At 42.0% G+C, this 18,113-nt stretch overlaps 1 protein-coding gene across 1 annotated transcript in view; it reads left to right on the forward strand.

Annotated features, from left to right (window-relative positions):
* Positions 1-2,832: 2,832 nt before the first annotated feature.
* Positions 2,833-18,113, forward strand: part of SUCLG1 (succinate-CoA ligase GDP/ADP-forming subunit alpha) — a 30,545-nt gene continuing 15,264 nt past the window's right edge. Inside the window, exons 1-3 of the mRNA XM_045979267.1 lie at positions 2,833-2,987; positions 13,175-13,278; positions 16,011-16,127. Of these exons, the coding sequence (XP_045835223.1) occupies positions 2,891-2,987; positions 13,175-13,278; positions 16,011-16,127 (318 nt within the window). The 5' untranslated portion in view covers positions 2,833-2,890. The remainder of the gene's footprint in view (positions 2,988-13,174; positions 13,279-16,010; positions 16,128-18,113) is intronic.

Here is an 18,113-nt window from a genome sequence, read left to right on the forward strand (position 1 = left end):
TAGCCCACCTTAAAAATTAATAATTCTAAGTCCTTGTTCAGTCCAATTCAAAATCTAAATCTTATACCTAATTCAAAGCTCCTTACACGTTCTGAAGACTGGCATGACTCCACAACCTGCAGCTGGGAAGGAGTCACGGTCTGTTTTCTCCTCCTTTTACTCCTCCTCATCTTCACTTCCCTTGCTCTTGGCTCCAGCAGTGGACAGGTAATCTTTGGATAAAATCTCTTAAATGGTACAATTGGAGGTTCCTTCTGGTCCTTACACTCTGAAATGCTGGCTCTTTGTCGGTATTTCAGTGGCTTCTCACCTCCCCACCCTGTGTAGGAAATTCCATCTGCATAGTATCCTGATGAGTTATGTGTTCTCTGGATGATCTCTTGTAAACCCTCCCCCACCACTATCTCCCTCCTGTCCCTGGGGGATCTCTCATGGTCTTTTATGCTATAGTCCCTTGCCACAGCAGAGGATCCTTAGAGGGAAGCTCAGCTTTCTTTCCTGGAATCAGTTTTACCCATGGGTATTGTTTGGTATGGCAAGATGTGAATATTACACATCTTGCCAAACCAAACAATGCCCTTTCTACAAACAATGCCCTTCCTACAAACAAGGGTTGCTTCAGCCAGCCTCCCGCCTTGAGTTCTCCAGGCAGGAAACAGGCATTAGTCTTTATGTGTAGGTCTGAAATCCAAACTCAAGTTTTCCTGAGCACACTGACTATATCTGCTCTAGGGCACTGAGCTAGGCTTATGGATTTCTGGGGTTTTGCGGGGATTTAGCCCAGATTTAATGCCAGTCCTTTTTGTAAGGAGCCTCTGCCACCAACTTTTCTGGGAGTGAGGGGAGAGGGGAACATTCAGGGGACAACTCATGACTCAGCATTCCCTCGTTCAATGAATTCCAGTCTTTTGCTTATTTGAGCTGTTAGAGTACGAGTGTGAGAATTCAAAGACAAGTTTGATCTGCTCTTATTAAAATCTGGAGGGGGCTAGCTCCTAGGCTGCCCACCTTAGAATGCAGAGTTCTAACGGCCTGTTGCCCTCAGCTTTGGAGCTTTAGCCAAAGTTTTGCTACAAATGGAAATGTCCTAGTTCACATCTGGCTACTCATATCGCTAAAAACTTCAAAACAACATCCTGCCATGTAAAGAAGAAAGTTCTTATCTTTAATAACTACCATTTACTGAACGTTTATAAGGTACAAAGAATTTTACATATTAATGCATTAACTACTCACAACACTATTATGATATAGGGATTTTCATGCCCATCTCAGTGAGAAAACCTGAGACCCATAGTCCCATAAGCCGGCATCAGAATTGGAATTTGAATCCAGATCTGTTTGACTTCAAAACCAACCTGCGTATAAAAATGAGTAGTACAATTAGTGTCTACTGCAACTGTCTCCCACCAATGAGCTGCAGAATTACGGTGGAAGTATAGTTATTGTTAAATAACTATATTGTGAAATAATATTGTGAAATACCCTTAGGCCCATCAAACATCGTGTGTGGATTCAATAAATAGATGTATATGCTATTTCTTATCTATCACTTCAACAAATAATGCTCAACAAAGGAGTTCTCTTTTTGTGCCAGGTGGGGATACATCAGTGTACCAAACAAGCTAAAATCCCTGTTCTTGTGGAAATATAAATTTGTTAAAATCATACCAGAAATTACATTTTTTTTGTCATCACCCATTTTACCAACTAACTAAAACTGAAAATATGACTTATCATGTGAAGGCTCAGCAAGAACTTAGCTATTGAAAATGAGTCTTCATACTGGGCCTATGTGGAAGCCACTGATAGTATTTAAATAAATGATTGCAAGGACACAATATATTAGATGATTTGTGAGTAGTCAAGTCCAAGCCGGCGCTGACAATATCTGGGTCATAGAAGAAATATTGGGCAATCTCCATTGGGTAATCCCATTCATACATCAAACAGCTCAGTGTAAATTACAATTACTACTTCAGTAAAATAGGATCATAATTCCACTAATTGAAAATGATGAGGAATCTCAGGAACATGGTCGGAGGCAGGGACATGGGTTACTTTATCTCGTGTTTATCCTTTGACTATGGGACTCTGAGGTTCCTTCTAAAACTCTTACAGCAGTGACCGGTTGGTTTAAACAGGGAGCAGTCATATTTGATCTGTAATGTCAGTCCTCCAGGATCCCAGGAAAAAGTCACTCAATCATTTAGTGCTACTTAAAAGCTGTATCATAGCTTGTTTAACCAAAAGATCCGTATTCCAAGAAATTAAGTGTCTGTAAGGTAGCTTTTGGTCCTTCTTTTCACTTCCTACCTTCGCCGGATAACAGCATGAACGCACTCTGTTACAGTCGGTTATTCTTCCAGGTCCTCACAGCGGGGGCCGGTAAGCAGTATTAGCCTCTCCACATGCCAGCCGAACTAAATGAAAGAGCACATTGGTTTAGAAACACGGAGAGCTCTGCAGTACTCTTCCCATCTCAACACGACTTCCTAATTCCTCTCGTCACCCCATCCCCGCGCAATGAGTACCTGCTTTGCGGCTCGCTCCGCCTCCCGCAAGCCTCCACTTAAACTACAACCAGGTCGAAGCCACCAAAACTACATTTCCCATAATGCTTAAGCGCTGACGGGCCTCGCGTGGGGTTTTTTCCCTAAGCTGCCGTTGTAATTAATGTTAGATCATAGCCACATTTCCGGGGAACGGCCGAGTTATCGTCCACTTCTTCGTTCAGATACCTTTTCCCCCCTCCACCTGCGATCCCTAGTGTTCGGCGAAGAGGCCTCTATGGCGGGAAATTCATTCAGGCGACTGCTATGGCCACCCATTTCCTCTTGGAGCCTCGGCCCCTGCCAGGTCCTCGGGGGCTTGGGAGTGTCATTGGTGGATGACCGCAGCTCCTGCTGCTGTCGCTGTCACCGCGACCATGGCCTCTGGCAGCAGCGGCATGGCTGCCGCCCGCCTTCTATCGCGCTCCTTCCTCCGTGAGTCCAGCCGAGACTCTCTCTTCCAGGCCTCCGCGAGTTCCTGGCCTCGCCGGGCCCAACGTCCTGGTCCAGGCCGCGGCTGGGCCCTCTGGGGCCGGACCTCGGTGGGGGCCTGGGAGGCGCGAGAGTGCGGCCCCAAGCCGGGAACCACCTGGGGTGGAAGTGGCTTTGCTGGATTTGTAGGGTGGAACATGACCTGGGCAGCTGGGTTAAGTGCCGTGGCCGAGCCAAGATTCGGGTGTGGGAGCCCTGTAGACTTGGGGACATGCTCTGCCCCCCGTGATGATGAATGGCCGTATGGGGGCGGCGTCTAGACTGTCCCTGTTTGGGAGTGAGAGGTGAGGTGGTCCAGAATTAACTCACTTGGGAGAGTGAGTGTCTGAATTGAGGGGTAGGAGGAGGAATGTCTTAGTAGCACATTGGGGGAAGAGAGTAAGGCTGTCCCTTAGTTTTTGTTTTTGTTTTTCCCTGCAAATTGTAGACTAAGCAGAAAGGTGGGTTCTGCACCCCAGAGTGCGCATAGCCCAGAATATTCCTAGAAGTTTAGGGTTGGCTGGGACTTTAACCGTTTGCAGTGTCTCCACCAGGCGGTGTGAACTCCCCACTCCCTGAAAACTTAATACTCAGAGTTGCTACTTTTGAATAACGCTGACTGTTAAAAATTCTTGCTATGTTCAAAGTCTCTGTGTCAGGTAAGCTGTATAGAAAGAGACTTTGGAATCAAACCAAATCACATTTGAAGTCTGGCTAATCCCTTACGGTCTGTGTAATAACCCTGGGACTTTTCTTAATCATGACCAGCCATTAGTTGTCAGATGCTTCCAGATTTAAGAGATGTTAAAAAGTGAAAAAATGCACATTTTAGAAAGGGTGAAGTACAGGATAATCTGGGTTCACTGTACAGAATAGTCGAAACAATTTACGTAAGGCACATGGGATGTAATACACACTCAACTAAAGTTAGTTTTCTTTCTTCCTTTCTTACACTTTACTCCTAATTCTGTTTGTATTGAATATTGGACAGATTTAATTCGTTTTTGAGAAGATCACATTCCAAAAGTGCATGGGGAGAAGTATGCACTCAGTAGTTGCACTTACTTAACCAGACCACGTGAGGACAAACCTCTGGCTAGATAACTTTGGCAAGTAGGAAAAAGTTGGGTTTATTTGGGAAAGTTTTCTCAAGATTCTTATTGTATAATTAAAGGACAGCTGAAGGTATCCTAGGCAGAAGGGGAAAGGGGATTAGTTACAGCCAGGTCATTCTCGCCTGGGGTCCTGCTTATGGGAGTTTCTGAAGAATCCTAGCCTCAGATAGGTCTGCTGTCTTAGTAGGAGGAGAGTCTAGCAAAGTGTCTAAAAAATCAGAATCTTTACTCTGCCCTTAGCGGTCCTTTTCTGACAGAGCTGGAAGTTCTTTTTCCCTAGACTGTCAGGACCATGAAACCTTAAAGGATCATCTAGTTTAGCTTTCTGTTGCTGGAGTGTATCCTAGTTATGTGATTAATCTGTTATTAAGGGTCGGAGAGGTCTGAGATCTGAACCAAGTTATCTCCTGTATTTATGCGAGACTGTAGTGTTTAATGCAGAAAAACCTCTAAATCCTCGAAATCTTCTGTTTCTCATGCCACATGTTTAAGCCCATTTCCACTCCCACTAGAAAAACAGCCACAACAATATCACCTTATAAACTTTTTTAAAGGGTGGTCACAAATTATTTAGGCTCTAAGATTAGTAATAGACCTGAAGATGGCTAGCAAATTTAGTTTCCTCTGTTTTCTTAAGTTTCAGTTGATGGTACATTTGTGCTAAAGGTCACAAGTGTTGCAATATTGATTTGAGTTAGGAAAAACGAAAAACAAGAACAAAACTCAAACATCTGTAGATGTCTTACAGAGCCATGTTGGAATGTTTAGAAATTTTGGAGCCAAAATTTGGTTTGGTTTTATAGTTTACGAAACCAGTTTTATAGTTTATGAAAACCAAACCAAACCAGTTTTATAGTTTATGAAAAAGGGAGAGTCCAGTTGAAGTAGGGAGAGAAAATAAAATGAAAAATAAGGAAGATTTCTTCCATGAGAAAGTTTAAGGATTTTATAAGCACACTTGAAGTTGAGATAGTAAAGCTTTTCAAGAAATATAAAGCTAGGCAAGCTCATTTCAAACATAAGCTGGGGGCAGGGGATAAAAAACTAAAAACAACAACAAAAAATTAATAAACATAAGCCAGGAATTCCTATAAATTAGGTCTTGTAAGTGGGGAATAAGAGCCAGTATTTTTGAGCCTCCAAGTTATGGTGTTTTAATGCCAGAAAGTGAACCTCACAATCCAGCTGGTCTCATATCTGTTTGGCAAATGAGGAAATAAACCCAGAAAGTGTCCTGGCCAGTATCAGAATGGGTATTAGAACTCAGGTCTTCTGACTCTGCAGTATCCTTTCTACTAGTATATGCTATGTGGTACTGCGAGTCTCCTTTTCTGAACTTCTGGTCTTTCTTTTTCTTTTTAGTTCTTTTCTTCCTTTTGGCCACCTTGTTTTGTTGAGGTGACTACCCTGCTCAGAGTTACCACCTGCCTTTTCCATGTGTTTGTCAAGTTGTGTAGGCCACTTTTGAAATCAGGCATTTAGAAGTGTAGTTGGGCAAAAGGGACTCTCAATGGTGATGTTTCTGGTACTACTGTCTGTTGCTGTTGCATCTAAGGACCAAATCTCTGTTTCAGAAATACAAAATAGTCTTGATCTGAATGTACCAGTGGAACCATGAGAAAGTAATTTGACTTTCTCACCTCAAACTCATTCTTCTATAGAAACATAATTGGGAGTGTCCAAAATAATTTTTGTAAGTATAGGAGAACAGTTTCATTTTACTGGAGGACAGGAATGTTGTTGCTATAGACCCATTTTGTTTTTCATTGTAACATTTCTAAAATTGGGATATTTCTTATAATTGATGGTATCTACAGTAAATTGGCAGCATTTTTTCTTTCTTGCTAGTATTTATTAGTACTTAAGTGGTATTTTAGATTTGATGAAATATGGCACTTTTGGCCAACTTAATTTGTAAGTAAATATTAAATGAATATATAATTTTGCATTTGAACAGTGGATTATCTGGGGTTTGGGAGTAAGTGGCTGCTGAGTTACTCTGCTATAAGGTTCTGTAGGTAGGAACCATGATTGCCTATATATATTATGTATATATAATATATGTAATTAACGGATAACCATTTATTGATGAGTGCTTGCATGAATAAATGAGTAACAAGGACACAGTTTGCGAGGTGACTTTGGAAGAGGAGTATTTTTGTGAACAGAGATTCAGATTATTGGTTGGGAGCGTGGTCCTGATCATACAAGGCTATGGTTTGAGTCACATCTGCGCATGTGCTCTCTGGCCCGACCTCCCGTCATGCATCCCACAGCCATCTTCTTTTTTTTTTTTTTAATTAATTAATTAATTTTTATTTACAACATAACAGTGTTCATTGTTTTGGCATCACACCCAGTGCTCCATGCAGTACGTGCCCTCCCTATTACCCACCACCTGGTTCCTCAACCCCCGCCCCCCGCCCCTTCATAACCCTCTGGTTGTTTTTCAGAGTCCATAGTCTCTCATGGTTCATCTCCCCTTCCAGTTTCCCTCAACTCCCTCTCCTCTCCATCTCCCCATGTCCTCCATGTTATTTGTTATGCTCCACAAATAAGTGAGACCATATGATACTTGACTCTCTCTGCTTGACTTATTTCGCTCAGCATAATTTCTTCCAGTCCCGTCCATGTTGCTACAAAAGTTGGGTATTTGTCCTTTCTGATGGACCACACACATCTAAATGCTGTGGTTGCTCTCTTTGGGGAAGGGGACTCAGCATGTGGCTAATGGATACAAATTTATCACCCTTCTTGAAGGCACATGTATCTCACATTACTCAGCCTGTTTCTCTCATAGCCTTTGTTATAGTTTGCAACTTCTGTAGTTTTGTGTTTCTTTGTTTACTGTTTAGCTGTCTTACAGGGTAGGATGCTTCATGTGGGTAGGACCTGAGTCCATCTTGTTTGCTCCTGAATTCCTAGTACCGGGCAGATAGCTTGGCACAAAGAACACCTCAAAGGCCTTTTCATTCTGCATTGGTAATCATAATGATAATAGAGAGCTAATAATGAAATAGCACTCGCCATACCCTAGGCATTGTTCTATGTGCTTTTTACATTATAAACTCATTTAATTCTCATATTGCCTATGAGGTACATAGTATTACTATCCCCATTTTTTTTTTTTTTTACAGTGAGGCTGCTCCTTTAAAAATGTTTGATATGGTAAAAATTTACAAGTATGTCTGTACACACTACATGTAGACATGGATTAATATATTTATTGATAAACATAGGATACACATGAGGAGATATATAAAACAAATCATTGGATTTTTATTTTTTTTTAAGAGGGAGAGGGTGATAGAGAGAAGGAGGGGAGGAGCAAAGGGAAAAGGAGAAGGAATTTTAAGCAGGCTCCATGCTCAGCGCAGAGCCTGACATGGGACTCCTTCTCACAACCCTGAGATTTGATTGAATGGAAATCAAGAGTCGGATGCTTAACTTACTGAGCCACCCAGGTGCCCCAACGTTGGACTTATTTTAAAATATGAATCATATGTTCTCTCTTTTTAGGAGAAGGTTTACCTTTGTGTTCATGTAGGATGTGCACCCAATATTGGGAGCATACCAGCTACTTTGCTACCCAGTTTACCCAATCATCCTCTCATATCAACATCACAGAATAGTGGTGCTGTTATGGGCAGCTACTCCATTTATAGATGGGAAAACTGAGGTTAAGGGAGATCAAAAGATCTGTCTGAGGTCAATGGTTGGTGAGCAGCAGAATAAAAACTCAGGCCCAGGCCTGTCTGATTCCTCAGAGCAGTTCTCAGATGCTCCTGGGATACAGTCCCAGGCTTAGGCCTTGATTTCTAAGAACTTGAAGAGAAGGTGACACCACCACATTCCCTTGAGGTGACCCAAGGTGTGGCAGCTACAGCCTTCATCATTGGGAAATTCTTCCTGGTGTCCAGCCTTAGGCCTTCCCGCTGCCCTAATATTTAATTTAAAATGCTCATTTTCTTAACAATAGTTAGAGATCTCATCGTCTGTTGATTTATCATTCGTCTGTCTTTAGTTTTGTTTCTTGTTTGTGGCCTTTATTCTGTTTTTCTGTAACCTTTGGGCTCTACCTTGGTGGTGCTTCCTGTTGCCCAAGTTATTTCCTTGTCTGTTATATATTATGAAAAGACTCTTCCTGGTCTGTTACTGCCTTAACTCTCCTATTGTGAAATAGTCCAGTTGTGTTACATTAGTGCTTCTGGATTTTATTTGTTTTTTTAAAAAAAGGTTAGTATGAAGTTTGTACTGGATTAAGATAAGAGCTCTGAGGAGTGCTAATAGCATTTAGGGCTGGACTTCTGTACAATTTTCATAATAATTTCAGGGAAGTCTATGATCTTAATAATTTCAGGGAAGCCTATGATCCAAAAATGGATGTAGGTTTTTCTTCTAAGTTGGGAAAAAAGAGATGGAACTTACGACATTCTGCTTGCTATAAGTGTGTTTTTTATAGACCGTCCTGAGATTCAGTGAATCATTTCTTGTACTCCAACTCTGTAAGTCACTGTACCATATGGGAGACACCATGGTGTACAAGACATGGGCCTTATAGTCTTGCCATTTACAGTTAGAAGTTCTAGAGTATATAGATGATACTTGAAATAATCATGAACTAAATTTAACCTTAAATAATTTTTCTTAGAAGTAATGCAGTAAAGGGAGTAACAAAACGCGTGGCGTGTGGCATAAGTGCTATACACTACATGGAAGTGTTTGCAGGCTCCACTCTTCTTATTCTCAGACCCCTAAACACCCCTCATTGCATTCACGAGTCAGGAATGTCTTGTGAAGGTTTAAGGATTCTCACTGTGCAGTGTTTTATTTAAATGGGAACTTACATGAATTAACGCCAGTGAAGTTCTCAGGGAGATGTTGAGTACATTGACTCTGTCATTGAAATGTGAGAGATATTTGCAAGATGGTTTGACCACTATTGTATGCCCTATGTTCTTGATTTTAACTTTCTGGAATAATTTATTCTAGATACTTGGTAGTTTGATTGAGCATCTTTTAGCGGTAGACAGACGATTGAAGATTTGCACTGTAAATCAGTTTGCATTCTTCAACAGAAGTGGAAGAGGCTATTTTTCATTACTTAGGGCGTTTGGGAGGGGAGGAAATCAAGTGGGGGAAGAAAATGCAAAGAGCTGGTCTGACAGATTTAATGTTTACAGCAGCTAGGAGCTTGTGCTCTACCAGCCCACATGAAAGAGAGCTGGGCGGGGCGCCTGGGTGGCTCAGTGGGTTAAAGCCTCTGCCTTCGCTAGGGTCGTGATCCCAGGGTTCTGGGCTCCAGCCCTCATCAGGCTCTCTGCTCAGCAGGGAGTCTGCCTCCCCCCACTCCCCGCCTGCCTCTGCCTACTTGTGATCTTTGTCAAATAAATAAATAAAATCTTTGAAAAAAAAAAGAAAGAGAGCCGGGGGGGGGGGGGGGGGGGGGGGGGATTGTGGGAGGGAAGGTGAAGAGGTGCTAGGGTGGGGTTGAGGACAGTTTGCTTTCATGGGGAGCCTGCAACCTGCGATTCTGGACTTTGGATATTATAAAGTAGGGGAAGAATGAGGAGAATGATGCAAGTAACTTAGAATTTGGTGGCTTCGACTTGGAATGTAAGCATATTTTGCATTATTTCTATCCCAGACCTGTAGAGGCGGCAGAAATTAAGGTGAGGAGAATTACAGTGTACTACAGCCAGTCTGTGTGGGTTAGGTCTTCCTTCCTCACATTTGTGGTAGCTGGGAGAGTGCGCTTGGTGTAAGGTCCGGGGCTAGGGCACGTTCGTCAGGTGTGGGGCGAGTTTCTGGGATTAAAAGAGCATTTGTGGTAATTATAGAGTACCATCATGGCTTGCTGGGGTGCCTCAGGTTTTCCTTTGGGTTTCAGAGTGCATTTTTTTCTTAAAGATTTTATTTATTTATTAGAAGAGAGAGAGAATGCACAGGAGTGGGGGAGGGACAAAGAAAGAGAGGGATGGAGAAGCAAACACTCTACTAGTCAGGGAGCCCGATGAGGGACTTGATCCCAGGACCCTGAGATCATGACCTGAGCTGAAGGCAGATGTGAACTGACTGAGCCACCCAGGTGTCCCAGAGCGTATGTGCCCCAAATGTCCAAGCCTTATTCCTATCACAGTACTTTTCATACTGTGCGCTTATGGCCTGTTTTATATCAGTTCAGCTGGATAGTGAGTTCCTTGAGGGCTGAGACTCTCTTATTCAACACTTTATCCTTCATCCTTGGCTTTGTCGTTTGGCATAGGTGTTCCCCGATGGCTGATTGAATAAACGATTGATGACAACTCCAGAAACTGGAATATGTGCTTGGCTATTCTAGCAACCTCTCATTTCAGCACCAGTGATACCTGGTCTGGCAGCGTATAGATTTCTTGTCAGGCCCAAATATGATCAGGAATTTCTTATGTTTGAATATAGATTTTGGGTTTGGCCCAAAGTGATGAGAGGGTATTAATTCCAGCTCACTGCAGCTATAGATGGGAGATCACATGCACATGTGCACACACATGCGCACGGCAAGTCTCCCTAGTCAGCTTCCCAAAGCTGTAGAATGTCCGGGTCACTGCGCAGTCTGAGCAGTACCGAAGTTCTAGGAAACTGGAAGGTGAATTGCTAGTCGTCACACTCCCTGATGCAGTTTTTTTTTTTTTAAGATTTTATTTATTTATTTGACAGAGAGACCACAAGTAGGCAGAGAGGCAGGCAGAGAGAGAGGAGGAAGTAGGCTCCTCGCCGAGCAGAGAGCCCGCACCGAGCCACCCAGGCGCCCCCCTGATGCAGTTTTTATGGGCACTAGAGATCTTGGGTTGTGAGGCCCTGAGCTCCATAGGATTGATCCAGGAGGTCTGGAGTATGAGTAGGAGAAGAGAGTGATCTTAGTTCTGCTATTGAGTCATGCTTTATGGATGTAGGCAGACCTGTTTTTTCTCAGCGTGACCAGGCCACCCCTGCCTCTGTGGAAGGAGAGGTGAACTGATTGATCCTTTCTTAAGACTGAGTATAAGAATACTTGTGGAGGCCCAACTTTACCTTCCAAAAGCAAGGGTTTCCTTTTAGCAAGTGTGGGCTCCAAATATCTTAAAATTGGATCTTATAATCAAATCTGCTATCCTGTCTGAAAACTTCTGATAGATGGACCATGTATTGAAGATTCCAGGAATAGGAAGGACTGGTGGAACAGATTCTGCCAGGAATAGCAGCAGAAACACTTCCACAAGTATAGTTCTTGTGGGTCTCTAGTTGGGAGAAGTGGGAGCCACAGGCGAGAATGAGCCTTAAGTGACAGCACTGGCTGGGGTGGGCCCTGATGCTAAATTCCCTTGGTAGTGTCTATTGTGCCAGGGTTCAGGTACTTAGCTATGCCCACTCTGGCAGGACTTGACCCTCAGTGCACCCTCATGGCTCCCTGTTCAGCATAATCTAGTCTGAGAATGCAGCTGTCTGTTACCCAACAGATCTGTAGGCACACAGAACACTCCTCTTGCCTCTTCCAAGGCAAAATCTTGGACTGTCTCTTTCCTAGAGGCACAGGACATTCCAAAATTCAGAGTTAGAAGCTGACATTAACATGGGAGTTGAAGACAACTCGAGATGCCTGGAGGGCCAGATACAATCAATTATGGAACCTAAGTTCTGAGGATTTAGAAGGGCATGAGGCAGCGATTCAAGACAGAAAGCATGAATGGACCCTGGACAAATACGTGATGAGACGTTCTTTTCTGGAGCTAGCTTTTATGGACTACCTCAGTGGTAGGAGGAGGGCCTGACACTTTGAAAGGGTCAGGGGTGGGTCACACAGACAGCAAGTTGGAGCTGAAATGAAGGTTTAAAAGTAGTCAGAAAGTAACCCACAATTTTAATTCATCTATGCCCTACTTTCTTTTTTTTTTTTAAGATTTTATTTATTTATTTATTTGACAGCGAGAGAGAGAGAGATCACAAGTAGGCAGAGAGGCAGGCAGATTGAGAGAGAGGAGGAAGCAGGCTCCCCGCCAAGCAGAGAGCCTGATGCGGGACTCAATCCTAGGACCCTGAGATCATGACCTGAGCTGAAGGCTGCGGCTTAACCCACTGAGCCACCCAGGCGCCCTATGCCCTACTTTCTACTGACTGTTGAAATATTGTGAGCTGGTATGAATACATAGATTTCTCAGTTTTTGTTGAGGTAAGTTGCCGAAGATAAGTTAGATGTTTATTACATGTTTTTCCCCTCATCTATTTATTTTCCCTATCTCATCTTTATGTAAGGTCTGGTGTCTTACATCAGAAGATATCAAATTAAGTAACTTTGGATTATATATTAGACAAGCTTTATCTCTGACTTAAGGTTTAATCTTAATATTTAATGTTAACATTTAATATCATTTTGGGGAATGAGTTGCAGAATAGTTCCTACAAGTTCTCCCAACAAAGTTTACCTCTTGGGGGTATAGCTCAGTGGCAGAGCATTTGACTGTAAAGTTCACCTCTTAGCTCACGTATTATGTACAGATGTCAAGCTTAAACAGGTTGGGTAAAGGGTGCCTGCTGGGCTTAGTCAGAAGAGCAGGTAGCTCTTGATCTTGGGGTTGTGAGTTTGAGTCCCACATTAAGTGTAGTGATTATTAAAAAAATAAATAAACTTAAAAAAGGTTGCCTAAAATGGGCAAAGGTGTGGCTGTTTAGCAAACATTGTTAGTACAAGTGATACCTAGTTTCCCATCCCTGGATTAAATTTGAGCCATTTGTCTTTGAGCCCCAGTTTTCCTTCTGAGGAATGACAGTTATAAACTTAAGCTTTTCTTTATACATTTAGAACAAGCTGCAGAATTGTTCTTGGCAAAGAGGGGGTTCTGGAAAATAGAAAGGTGGTTTTTTTTTGTTTGTTTCTCTCTTTCTGTAGTCTTCGTGTCTAATCTGAAGTTGCCATGACCACAAGGTAGCCTCTGTATTAAAGGATTTTTTTTGTCACTAAGTTCAGTTCATGGTCCAAAAGTTTGAAGAAATTATAATGTGCATACTTTCTTTACTTTTCAGTGCAACAGAATGGAATTCGGCATTGTTCCTATGTAGCTTCCCGGAAACATCTCTATATTGATAAAAATACGAAGGTTATTTGCCAGGGTTTCACTGGTAAGCAGGTATGTGTCAAGATGTTTTATAAAGATGCATATTACAGATACAGAAACATTGAACTATTTTCTATTTTTTAATAATCACAAAAGTTATGATTGTTGCAGAAAAGTATACAGTACAGCAATGGAGTTGTATCTTAGGAGGGGGTTTGTTGTGATAGTCAGCCTGTAAGATGAAAATTGTGTTTAAACTTATCTTGAAAATCCCTTCCTAGAAGCACATTTTTAACACCACTGGTTTTCCTCCAGCTTTGGAGTAGATTACCATTTGTTTAAGTAAAAACTAGGTAAAGTAAATGGCTTGTGTCCTGTTAAACCCAGGATGGTGTGGGGAAATGCTCCAGCCCAGACAGGCACATGGGAACAGAGATAGGCAGAAGAAGCAGCACGCTGACTTGTCTCATCTTATACTTTCTCTAGCCAAATGGTCTTTGAGGGGACTAGCATGCAAAATTGGCTGAAGTATTTTAATTTGTTGTCATTCATTTATATTCATTGTCTCTCCCTATCCCTGCTTACATCATAGAATTTGCTAAGTTTTAAATATACATGCAATGTGATTCCACAATAAAATGCAACATAAGAGTGTCCTTTCCCTTCTTCCTATCATTTTACTCCATAATGTATATGCTACATTTATATACAATCTATAAAATAGATTCATAAAAGAAAAATTCTGTGTTCTGTGTATTTAGAATTTTTAATAGCTATCGCTAAGTTACCCTTTAAAACATTTGTACAGATTTATAATTCCACCAAAGTAGATGTGGATTTTTTTTAAAACAAAGGAATACTACCAAATCAATTAGAAGATAGCCATGAGCCTTAACCCAGAATATCCCTTTCATTATTAAAAGAAGACATGGCAAAATAAAAACAGTTCATGATTTTTTTGTGTGATTTAAAAGTTAGTGATTTTTCTGTAATTAAAAGAGGTAGAGACTCTCTACCTCTGTAATTAAAAGAGGTGTGACTGTGTGCAGAGGTGTGATCAGGATGGGGAAGGGGGAATTTTATGTTAGGTGGTCAGGGGAACCCTGACCTTAGTCAAGAGCTAAGGGAAATGTGGGAGTGAAGCAGTGGATATGAAGGGAAGTGCATTCAAGGCAAAAGAGATAGCAAGGCCGGGAGGCAGGACTGTGCCTGTTGTGTGTGGAAGTCACAAGACCATGGTGACTGGAGTGAAATGAGCAGTGGGAGAACAGTAAATGAGGCCAGGCAGTTAAGGAGTTTTGATGTGAGGATATAGGCTGAATATTGACTTAGGAGTCAGTATAAGGAGTTTGGCTTTTACTGTGAAAGAAGTGGAAAGCCTCTGGACAGTTAGGATCAGAGGAATGATACGATCTTGCTTATGTCTTAACAGCATTCCTCTGACTGCTGTGTTGAAAATAGATGAAAGGGAGCCAGGGGCAGTATTCTGTCAAGAGTTGATGATGACTTAGACCAGCATGGTAGCAGTAGAAGGGATTGAGACATTGTCAGTTATATTTTGAAGGTAGTGCAGTCGTGTGCCTGATGTGAGATAGAGAATCAAGGATAGCTTCAGTGTTTTTGATCTGAACATCAGTTAAGAGTGGAATTGTCATTAACCAAGATGGGGTGGAGTGTAGGGAGGAATGATTAGGAATTAGGTTTTGGGCACATTAAGTTTGAGATGCCTGCTAGTTCTCCAAGTGGAGATGTGACATAGGCAGTCGACAGTGTGAGTTTAGAGCTCAAGGCAAAGGTCCAGGCTGGGTATGGGTTTGAGAGAGAGAGTGTGTGTGTGTGTGTGTGTGTGTGTTTAGAGCTCAAGGCAAAGGTCCAGGCTGGGTATGGGTTTGAGAGTGTGTGTGTGTGTGTGTGTGTGTGTGTGTGTGTGTGTGTGTGAAGGGTCCCCATATGAATGGTGTTTATTGCCCTGATAGGGGATGAGATCACCAAGGGTACAAATTTATATGAAAAAGAGAAGTCTGAGGAGAGAAAAAGAGAAGAGGAAAACCAGGGGAGGTAGAGCCCTTGAAGCTTAGTGAAAAATAATCTTTCAGGGACACCTGGGTGGCTCAGTGGGTTAAAGCCTCTGCCTTCGGCTCAGGTCATGATCCCAGGGCCCTGGGATCAAGCCCTGCATCTGGCTCTCTGGTCCGTGGGGAGCCTGCTTCCCCTTCTCTCTCTGCCCCCTCCTGAGCAGAGAGCCTGATGGCGGGGCTCGATCCTAGGACCCTGAGATCATGACCTGAACTGAAGGCAGAGGCTTAACCCACTAAGCCACCGAGGTGCCCCAAAAGATCCTCCTTTTTAAAAAAAAGAAAACCGGGGCACCTGGGTGGCTCAGTGGGCTAAAGCCTCTGCCTTCGGCTCAGGTCATGATCCCAGGGTCCTGGGATCGAGCCCCGCATCAGGCTCTCTGCTCAGCGGGGAGTCTGCTTCCTCCTCTCTCTCTGCCTGCTTCTCTGTGATCTCTGTCTGTCAAATAAGTAAATAAAATCTTAAAAAACAAAACAAAACATGCTAAAAAAAAATAAAAAAAGAAAAAAAAAGAAAACCAAAAACTCCTATTTTGGCTTCGCAGAGGATTGTATTATTTCAACGTTCAAAGCTGGGTTTAGCAGGTTGCTGAGAATGCTGGATGTATGCATCTATCACATTCTGTGAAATAGTTAACCTATTTGTTTTTCTCTTCCAGGTTGCTGAAGATTGCCTTCTGGCTTCCCAGCCTGTCTTTTCTTATGAGCCTTGTGTTTTTTTCCCCATAGGGCACCTTTCATAGCCAGCAGGCATTGGATTATGGCACTCAGTTGGTCGGAGGAACCACTCCAGGGAAAGGAGGCCAGACACATTTGGGCTTACCAGTCTTTAATACTGTGAAGGAGGTAATTAATGGTACTGAGTTTGCTAAGCAAAGAAAAGCAGAAGAGCAAGCATACTTTGTTGTTGTGGTTGGTTTTTTCCTTTTTAAGATTTTATTTATTTATTTGACAGAGAGAGAGAGGCTGGGAGAGAGGGAACACAAGCAGGGGAAGTGGGAGGGGGAGAAGCTGAGCAGGCAGTCTGATTCTGTACTCATCCCAGGTCTCCAGGATCATGACCTAAGCTGAAGGCAGCCGCTTAATAACTGAGCCACCCAGGTGCCCCAGAGCAAGCATACTTTGAATAGAGATTTTAATTGTGTCTCTTCTGGGAGAGTCACTTGCGATTTTAAAAATCCAGTAATGTAAAGAAATTTGAGTCTCAGTAAAAACCTCTGGGTTTACTTCAGTCACACAGCCTCAGGATGCCTTCCCCTTGCCTGTGCCCTTTTGTTGGGCATAGTTCCACCATGAAGAGAAGTGCTGTAGCTTGGCTTCCATTGGGCTTCTTCTCCTTTCCTTACTCTTTCTTCTTCCAGGATGTTAGCAGTGCACATGTCTGCATCCAGCCTCTAACACTGACTGAGAACAGACTGTGTGCCAGGCTCTGTGCCAGGTGCTTCGTAGACATTGCTTCGTTGGGTCCCCATGACCCCCTGAGGTGCAGGTGCTATCCCTCTCCCCATTTTAAAGACAAGGGTACTGTAAACTCAGAGAGGCCAAGGGTCCTGCCCATCGTTCATAGCTGCGAAGTGGCAGATAGCACGGCTCAGGGTAAGTGGGATGTTGATTCTGCCTGAAAAAAACTGAGCGGGAAAGTCAGACACATAGTCACAGAGCCCTAGTCTCTTCCCCAAACTGCTGATCTCTTAGTACTTTTTAAAGTATTTTGAACAAAATTTAATTGTGTTACAAAATTAATAATGTGCTTATTGTAAATTCTTAGATGATATAAATATATGTAGTTAAATTTTATGGTGCTTTCCATGTCTCAGATTTTGCCTTTCTAGAGAGCTTGTGTAAGCTCCGTGTGTATTCTTTCTTTTTTTTTTTTTCCGTGTGTATTCTTTCATTCTCTTTCTACACTTGCATGAATATATAGAAAAATAATCGTATTATAAAAGAAACTGTGGTACAAAATGTTGCTTATGTAATAAAAAAGAATCTAGGAAATAAACTTAGTACTTGGGACTGATGTTTTGATGATAAAAGAGGTATCCCACCCCCTCTTCTTAAACATAGTTTTAAGGCATGTTTTAAAGTATCACTTTTTTAAAAAATACAAATTTATAGACTCAATACCTTTTTTAGAATACTAACTTAAGATTGAAGTTAATTTGTATTCTTGATCCTAAAATGTAGGAAAAAACCCAAATATTCAAATGTGGAATTTTCATTTTACTTTAAACTTGAAAATAGAGTGTACTATATGTGTGTATGTATGTTCTAAGTACTGTATTTTAAAGAGTAAAAAAAATTAAAATCATATGTTCTGTAAAAGAATCATTTAAAGTCTTTTTGCTTTAACTTTTGGGTGTTTCCCCATACCCCATAAGTTTTCCTGTGGCTGCCTTCAGGTCCTCAAAATACAGAAAAGAGCTGTTTTCATAATTCCTCTAGGTAGATTTGACTTTTTCATGAGCCTTTTTTGCTTTCTTTTAAAGAAAGTTTTTGTTGCTAAGCAACTCATTTATTATTCATCATGACTCAAATGGATATGACATTGGCAGTATTTTGTAAGTTCTCTGACAGATACTCTATTTCTCACCTGTTTAGCACTTACGAAAGCTTTCTGAATGATTCAGAAAGCTTTTCTGAATCCAGTATCGCTTGTTAGCACAGACCCCGTTGTCGTAGTTAGCTTCTGGCAGTATTTGTAGCCTTAAGAGGTGGAAGACTGCAGGAAATGTTTTCCCAAAAAATACCTACACGCCTATGATCTGACTCCTTTTGCTTCCAACCTATGTTTTATTTTATTTTTTTTGTACCCTCCTCTCTGTTATCACCTCG

This window comes from Meles meles, chromosome 15 (genome assembly GCF_922984935.1).
Source record: "Meles meles chromosome 15, mMelMel3.1 paternal haplotype, whole genome shotgun sequence".
Lineage (NCBI taxonomy): Eukaryota > Metazoa > Chordata > Mammalia > Carnivora > Mustelidae > Meles > Meles meles.